Here is an 8,061-nt window from a genome sequence, read left to right as displayed (position 1 = left end):
TGGGGCCTTATTGTCTATTTTTACAACTATAATCAGGCCTTTCCCTCTGATAATTGTTTTAACCTTCTCAAGATTCATTTCCCTTCTTTCTGCTGTACATACTGTCTTCCTTCTGTTGACTCTTTTTGGGAATAAGGAGCAACAGTCTTATGTCTCCCCTCATCCTCAGCCTTTCCTTTAATTTGTTTCTTCCAGTTAAGTGTAACATACTTACACATAACATAACATACTTCTGTGTCCTTGATTCTGCTTATGCTTGAAAAGTAGGCCCACGATAGTCTTAAAACTAAAATGGTTTCTACCATTACCTCTTTTTTTTTTTTTAAAGCAGCTTCCAGAAGGTTTTAAGGAGTCTAGAAAATTGCCTTCTTTGACTCACCCAAGACTAGCCACTTTAGAATACGTAGTCTCCTCCCCAGAACCCGCCCAATAGGCGCGGTTTCTCTTTTGTGCAGACCTGCTTCTTCGGAAGGGAGGTGGCAAAACCTGTTTGAAGGTGAGGTTACTTACCTCCCTTCCACCCTTCCCTCCTCCTTGGAGGCAAGAGCAACAACAGCTGAGACAGAGAAAAAGGGGATACAGAAGTGTTGGGGAGCTGTTGCTCCCCGACAACTCCAAGTGTTTAAAGGCGACAGGAAGACTTCTGAAGATGGGAACTATACAAGAGGCAGGAGAAAAGACATTGGATCTCGGGTAAGGAAGACTCTGGCCAACTTGATTGGAAGCAAGGAGTGACTAGTCTTAAGGGACTTTCCCACCGTCCAGCTCTTTCCAAGTCAAATCTCGGGTTCCTAGAGGAGATAAGACTGTAAGAGAATTAATTTGCAGAGAAGGGATGGAGGTGGCTTTAGGTAGGAAATATCAGTAAGGTATGGGAATTAGGGAACGAGGGATTCCAGGATAATTCCCTATTGCTTTTTTTTTTTTTAAAGGAAGTTTCTATGTTTTGTTTTTGATAAATCTGCCCCGTTCTCCGGTTTCTAATACCCACCCTCCAGAATGGCCATCAGGAAAGCTGACCCAGAACTAAGTTAAGGTCCAGGTTCTCCTTCCCAGCAAATCTCTCTTCCTCCTTACCTTCTTCCCCTACCCCTCCACCGTGGTTTCCCCTCACCACTCCCTAGTGTGGTGGAGGAAAGGCAGGCCTGACTAGATGACATCTTCCCCAACTTTGCCCAGTGACAGCTGGGCAGGTCTGTCGGGCTCCAGCCAATTGTAATGTGAAAAACCTCTCACCCCTACTGTGCAGGTGGAGCAACTGCCAACAGGTAAAAATAATTAGCTTTACCTTCCATGCCTCCTCTGCTCCTAAACCCAACAGTAGGGGTGATGGCTTTCTAACAAGTGGTGAAGGTGGTAGAAACATCTAGGAGACCAGAGATCTGACTTCTTTTTAAGGCCTGCCCTCTGCTCTGTACCTTCATTACTGCTCTTCATTCCAGTTCCCTTAAGACACTGCCTAGTTTGTCTCATAATAATCTTTTTTTCGGGAGACTATAGGGTCAGGGAGAATGCAGAAACAGCAGTACTAGGAGCATCCTTGAGACTTGGGGAACTGGAGCTGAAGGAAGACTGGCAGGATGAAGAATTCCCTAGGTGAGGAAGTATGAGCGAGGCTGGGAAAAGGGAGGGCTGGTCACAAATGGAAGGCAGCGATGGTAAATTGGGACTTGAAGGAAAGAGGTGGAGAAAAGAAAGAAGAGGTGATATCATGGCGGGGACACGGAATTGATAAGTTGATACCAGCTTAATGCCTTTAGCCTATATTTCTTCCCCCTTTTCATCTTTCCCCTCTAGATTGCTTCCTGAAGAGGCTGACCCTTCTGGAGATCCTCATAATCCTGAAAGAGACTCACAGGCAGGTAGGTAAATTAGAACCCAGGCCTCGCTGATTCTAGTCCAGGGAAGGGTTATGCCACCCTGTCCCTTGTGGTTCTACTTCCCAAATGTCCCGTGTTAGTCCTTCTTTAGAATTCACCCCATATTATCACTTACAGAGACCGGAATTCTAACATCCCCCACCAACACAAACCCATCTTTCTCTTCTTTTTTTTCCCCTCCTCCAACCCCAGGAACCCCCAGCACTTTAGCCCTGTGTGGCCAGCGCCCCATGCGTAAGCGTCTTTGTGCCCAAGAGTTGCGACTGAATCTGACTAAGGGGCCTGGAGATAACGGAGCCTCTCCCACCCACTCTGTACCTTCCTCTCCTGATGGCAGTTCTGACCTGGAGGTAGAAGAGTTGGAGACACCTTCAGACTTGGAGCAGCTGGACAGTGGACATGAATTTGAACGGGAAGGTGGGAAAGAAAGCTGAAGACTGAGCTGGTAGAAGTAGAGGCCAGTGTTAAAAAAGCTCAGGATGGATTTAATGGGACGGAAGTTAGAACTAATAAGGTGGGGACCAAGAGGTAAGACCAGCAAAATTTCATCAGAATGGAAAAGTAGAGCTTATTGGTCCAATGTGAGAGTAGTCAGTATAGGGGGAGAAGGGGGTACTTCATTTATTGAGGGCAGTTTTATTGAATAACTGTTATATTGCTATCAATGAGCTAGAACTGAGTTATAAAGATGAATAAGATAATCCCTACCCTCAGGGAATTCTCTGTTTAGTATGAAATAAACATATATACAAATAAGTGCAGTTAAAGGTTATGATCTACATATGTATAGGGTACAGTGTAAGCAGGGAGAAGGCAAAGGTCAGTTCCACCTGAGAGGTGTTAAGAAAGACTTCACAGAGGATGCCATTCTGAGCTTATCAGGTAGTTGGAGAGACATTCTAGGTGGAAGAAGCAAATTGGGCAGTAGCATGGCATGGTAGGGAATTCAGAGTATTAAGTATGACTATTTAGGTATTAAGGAAAACTTTGTTTCTTCTCTACTCACAGCACTTTTGACACCAAATGTATGGGTTTTCCCCACACCAACCAGTTCTCCAACTCTCCAGACACAAATTGGGTGTCCTACAATTCAGTCACGACACTTAACTGGAGTTAGCACAGACACCACAGGTTAAGGGCTCACCCACAGGACTGCCCCAGACTTCAGACACCAATCACACGTCCAGGTTGTCACCTGTGCATCTGACCGACAGGCGATAAATCAGAGGTGCATGCCACCCCCTCCTCAGGTTTGATAATTTGCTAAAACAGCTCACAGAACTTGGGAAAACAGTTTACTTATTAGATTACAAGTTTATTATGAGAGGATACAGATCAGGAACAGCCAGAAGGAAGCAATACATAGGACAAGTTATGTGAAAGGGGGTGTGGAGCTCCGTGGGTGCACCACCCTCCCAGCACCTCCACGTGTTCACCAACCCAGAACCTCTCAGAACCCCTTCAGTTAGGGTTTTTTTATGGAGGCTTCATATGTAAGTATGATTGATTAAATCACTGACCATTAGTGATTTAGCACAACCTCCAGTCTCTCTCCCCTCCTCAGAGGTCAGAGGGTAAAAGTTCCAAACCTCTAATCATGTGGTTGGTTGGCCTGGCAACCGGCAGCCACCCATCCACAGAAGTTTTCCAAAGTCACCTCATTAACATAAACTTCTGTGGTTGAAAGGGGCTTGTTATGAATAGGAAAAGATACCTCTTTTACCTTTATCATCAGGAGCTGTTTTAGAAGCCAGGAACAAAACCAAAATATATATTATTATATCACAGAATATAATATATATTCTGTGGCTGGGAGGTAAAGAGAGAATGAAAGAAGACTGTGTTAAGTAGGCAAGGGACAAATCATGGAGGTCCTTGCTGCCACACTGAGTTTAGATTTTATCCTGTAGGCAATGGGGAGTCCCTTGAATGGTTTTAATCAAGGGACTAACATCAGATTTGATGGCTTTCAAAAGATCGAAAACAACCTAAAGGTCCATAAATAGGATGTTAGTTCTACAATATTACAGTACATCCATACCATGGAATACTAGGCACTATTTTTTAAGATGAAGCAGTTCTTTTTATTGCTATGGAAAGATCATGCAAAATTAGTGAGTATAGTGTATTGTATTTTATGTATATTGCCATTTGAGTGAAAAAGGGAGAGAAGAAAAGAAAGCTTGCTCTAGCAGTGGTGTAAAGAGTAGAATGGAGGAAAACAGACAAGAGGCAGGGAGACGAGTTAGGAGGCTAGTACTAAGGCCAGATGAGAAAGGCTCAGAACCTGCACTGGGACACTAATAGTGGAAAGAATGATAAAAGGAGGATATAATGGAGATAGATGGAGGAGGATCTGGGGTCCTGTTGGCTTGACGGCTGGTAGAGAAGAAAGAGTCTCGGATGACAAAGGGTTTTTTTCTCTCAGGCAACTAGATGGATGGTGTCATTCATCAAGAAAGAATATGAGAGAGAGGAGGAAGAGAATGAGTTTGAGTTGCACTTGGAGTCTGGTGACTTGGAGATGACAGAGAAACACAAAGTAGTTATGTCTACTCTAGGCATTTAGGGATATGGGTCTGGTGGTACGAGAGAAGTCTGGGTTAGAAAGGAATCATCGCCTTACTGGCAGTAATTGAATACGTGGGAATAAATGAGATCACCCAAGGAAGGAAAAGCATGGGCAGAAAGAATCTGGAAAAATGGCAAGGGCCGTCAACCTACCATAGTGTAAGGTTACCTCCAGGCCTTTGTCTAGTGAAAAAGTGAAGATAATGAGTCACAGGAAAGAAACCAGCAAGGGGTTGAGTTGATTGGACAAACTAGGGCTAGAGTCATGGGTAAAAAATGAGGAATTAGATGTTGAGGTAATAAACTCTAAGAATCTGAGGAACTTACAAGGTACTAAAGGTATGTATTCTGCCTTGTTGATCCTTCCTCATCCCTCTTTTTTAGATGAGCTGCCCCAGGCAGAGGGCCTGGGGGCCAGTGAAGTAGCTGAAAGGCTGGGCCAGGATTGTATGTGGGATGTGGCTGGAGAAGATGGTCATCGCTGGAGGGTATTCCGAACAGGACAGCGGGAGCAGCGAGTGGACATGACCGTCATTGAGCCCTATAAGAAAGTCCTATCTCATGGAGGTAATGGAGGGGTAAGAACTGTGACTTCTTAAGTAAAATGCCGAAGCTGGAAATTCAGTCATGGGTTCAGAATCCTTCCTGCAACTTCTAGAGACCCTCAGAGTCTCTCAACCTAAACAGATGTACTGTCCATCAATGACTGAATGAGTTTTCCCCTTCTCCTCCTCAGGCTACCATGGTGATGGCCTCAGTGTTGTTATCCTCTTTGCTTCCTGTTATCTACCCAGAAGCAGCATCCCTGACTACACCTATGTCATGGAACACTTGTTTAGGTGAGGTGGAAGGCGTAAAGTGCCCCAGAGTGGATGTTAGAGAGGGAAACATTAAAAAGAACCCCTTCTCTGATCAGTAACTGATTGTAGAGTCTACAGTAATGTGCCTCTCTCTCTCCACAACCCCAAACGCATACCTTCCCTGACAGTTTCATCTCCCCAGGTATATGGTGGGTACTCTGGAGCTGCTGATAGCTGAAAATTACCTGCTTGTTTACCTGAGTGGAGGCACAAGTAGGGCCCAAGTTCCACCTCTGAGCTGGATACGCCTGTGTTACCGCACCCTGGATCGGCGGTGAGCCTCTAGGACAAGAGGGCTACCACGCTCTATCTTATCTTTTTCTTTTCCATCTTGCCATTCTTTCTTCCATTCAATCTCTTCCACTTTTTTTTTACCACACCACATGGCTTGCAGGATCTCAGTTCCCCGACCAGGGATTGAACCTGGGCCCTGTCAGTGAAAGTCCGGAATCCTAACCACTTGGCCACCAGGGAACTCCCCCTTCCACTTTTCTTTGTCCCTCTATACCCTTTTCCAAGCCTCTCCTATCTTCTATCCTCTCTTGGAGTCATGGAAATCTAGTTTCAAATCTTGCCTTTATCACTTACTACCTTTATGACTGTGGACAAGTCACTTAACTTTCTGGGACTCAGTTTCCTTCTCTGTAAAATGTCAATGATAATACCTTTGCCACTGAGTATTTGAATCAAATAAATCAACATGGCGCATTGCCTGGCACATGGAAGGCAGCCCTTCCTTTTCTCATAGTCTTGCCGTTTATTTCACTTTTCACATCTCCATTGTCTTCTTCTCTTGTCTGCCTTCATCCCTGACCCATATGCCTTTTTTCCTTGATATCCCTTTTCTTGTTTCCTTTCTTCCCTCCATTTTCCATTTGCTCACTTTTCTCTTCTTGTTCCTTTTTTTTTTCTCCTCACTGGTCTTCACCTGGTCATGGAGGGATGGAGGAATGTACAAAAGGAACTATGGGAGTGTAGGGCACAGGAAAGAAGTGGGGTAGAGAAGGCCAGGCTAAGGTGTTCCAAGAGGAGAGTTTCCTAAAAATGAAGAGGCTAAGCAAGATGGATGGAGCTGAGATTGCAGTTAAAGGAATGGGGATTCGACCCAACTATCAGAGAAATCTAGAAATTAGAGAAGAAGAGAAGGAAGTTAAAGTACAGAAGGTAGCTCCACCTGATCTTCAGGCATGAAGGTGGAAGGAGAGTTGAATGGTCTCATGTTCTTCTTCAGGCTCCGGAAAAACCTGACTGCCCTGGTGGTTGTCCATGCTACATGGTATGTGAAGGCATTCCTGGCACTGCTTCGGCCCTTCATCAGGTACTGGCTTGGGGGGCAAAGACCCCGTTTCCACTCTCCCCATTTTCACAATCAAGATTAAGAACTTCTTGTCCCACCCTGACTCTTTCTAGCCTTAACCACTTTCTACTTATTATGTTTCTCTTTGTAAGGATCTCCAGGAGCCCACTTCCCCGTATAAAACACACTTGGTTGATCCTCTCTTTTTAGTTCCAAGTTCACACGGAAGATCCGTTTTCTGAACAGCCTTGGAGAGCTGGCCCAACTCATCTCCTTGGATCAGGTCCACATCCCAGAAGCTGTCAGACGGTGAGTCCTGGCTTAAGGATAAAAGTTTGGGATGGGATGTGTAAGAGCCAACTCCCACTTTCTTAATGCCTTGTTGGAACAAAGGAACTAAAAGACAGAGGCTCTGCTTTCAGAGGCTTCACTGTATCTGGGAAGACTCCATACATGCAGGACACTACTGTACCCAACAAGAACAAATGAAAAAAATTAATCCTATAAGTGCATCAAGGAATAAAGGAGTAATCACAGCACAGAATTTAGAGGAAATTCAGACCAGCCCTAGAAATTAAGAAGGGATATGTTGGCAGTGAATAGGAGAGAATATCCAGTGGGGGAGTGTTGCTAGAGAGCAAAGGATCCTACATGATGACTGACCGAAGCATCTAATCTACCTCTTCCAGTTCACCTGGCTTCTCTCCCTAAACCCCTGAGTAACACCCAGTCTGCTCCTGTACCACTTTTTTCCCCTCTCTTTCTCCTAGGCTGGACCAGGATCTCCATGGCTCAGGAGGGACCTAGCATAGGACTGGAATAATGAGCTTAAGAACCAAGCGAAGATATTGATCTGCTTACACCCTAAACACTGAAACATCTGAGCTGTTTTGTAAATCATCTCATCCTCAATCCCAGTACCACTGGATCTAAACATCTCAATGGGATGTCGTTCCTTCCATGACCCTGACTTCAAAGCAGGGCTCTGAGGTCCAGAGCCTGATGTGCTGGGTGACTTTCATTTCAGCTGGAGGGGTGCATGTTATGGCATTTTATATAGGAAAGTGCAAAGCTGTGCTGCTTTAGCTGTAGAACCTTGGGCAAATAACCTCCTCTCTTTGAGTCTGAGATCCTTTCCACCTGGGGTATTCTAGCAGTCTGTGAACGTGACGGGGTGGATGGGGAGGGCAGGGCTTCTGCTGGAAGCCAGGAGTCAGTGCCCTAAATGTTGAAGAGCCATTCTGTTTCCCTCTTTCCTTCAGTAGTCACGTCTGCTGCCTGTGAGCCTGGGGAGGGGCATTTTCAAAACCTGTATTTTGTCCTCTTTCGTAAATTCAGATCTGTAGCGATTAATAAACTGCGATGAGAGATTCAAGCGCCGCGCCGAGGAAGTGAACTACTCTTTCCTCAACCCCTTACATCACAATCCGTCTGTCCGTCCTGGCACAGGAGT

General features: G+C 45.2%; 1 protein-coding gene across 1 annotated transcript; it reads left to right on the top strand.

The window, feature by feature from the left end:
- The first annotated feature begins 130 nt into the window (after positions 1 to 130).
- BNIPL (BCL2 interacting protein like) lies at positions 131 to 8,061 on the top strand. Its single transcript, XM_024762823.1, has 10 exons — positions 131 to 693; positions 1,501 to 1,596; positions 1,798 to 1,862; positions 2,073 to 2,297; positions 4,836 to 5,018; positions 5,188 to 5,290; positions 5,454 to 5,585; positions 6,543 to 6,629; positions 6,819 to 6,917; positions 7,379 to 8,061. Exons 1-10 carry the CDS (start codon positions 650 to 652, stop codon positions 7,413 to 7,415), a joined length of 1,071 nt encoding a protein of 356 aa, XP_024618591.1. The 5' UTR covers positions 131 to 649; the 3' UTR covers positions 7,416 to 8,061.

This window comes from Neophocaena asiaeorientalis, unplaced genomic scaffold (genome assembly GCF_003031525.2).
Source record: "Neophocaena asiaeorientalis asiaeorientalis breed wild unplaced genomic scaffold, Neophocaena_asiaeorientalis_V1.1 scaffold167, whole genome shotgun sequence".
Classification (NCBI taxonomy): domain Eukaryota; kingdom Metazoa; phylum Chordata; class Mammalia; order Artiodactyla; family Phocoenidae; genus Neophocaena; species Neophocaena asiaeorientalis.
The sequence above is the reverse complement of the archived record's forward strand: the minus strand, read 5'-3'. Positions and strand labels throughout refer to the sequence as shown.

Coding starts and splice junctions, on each gene's coding strand:
- BNIPL (XM_024762823.1), top strand. CDS start 650: ATGGGAACTATACAAGAGGCAGGAGAAAAGACATTGGATCTCGG. Junction 694..1,500: donor GAAAAGACATTGGATCTCGG/GTAAGGAAGACT, acceptor GGGAGACTATAG/GGTCAGGGAGAATGCAGAAA. Junction 6,918..7,378: donor ATCCCAGAAGCTGTCAGACG/GTGAGTCCTGGC, acceptor TCTTTCTCCTAG/GCTGGACCAGGATCTCCATG.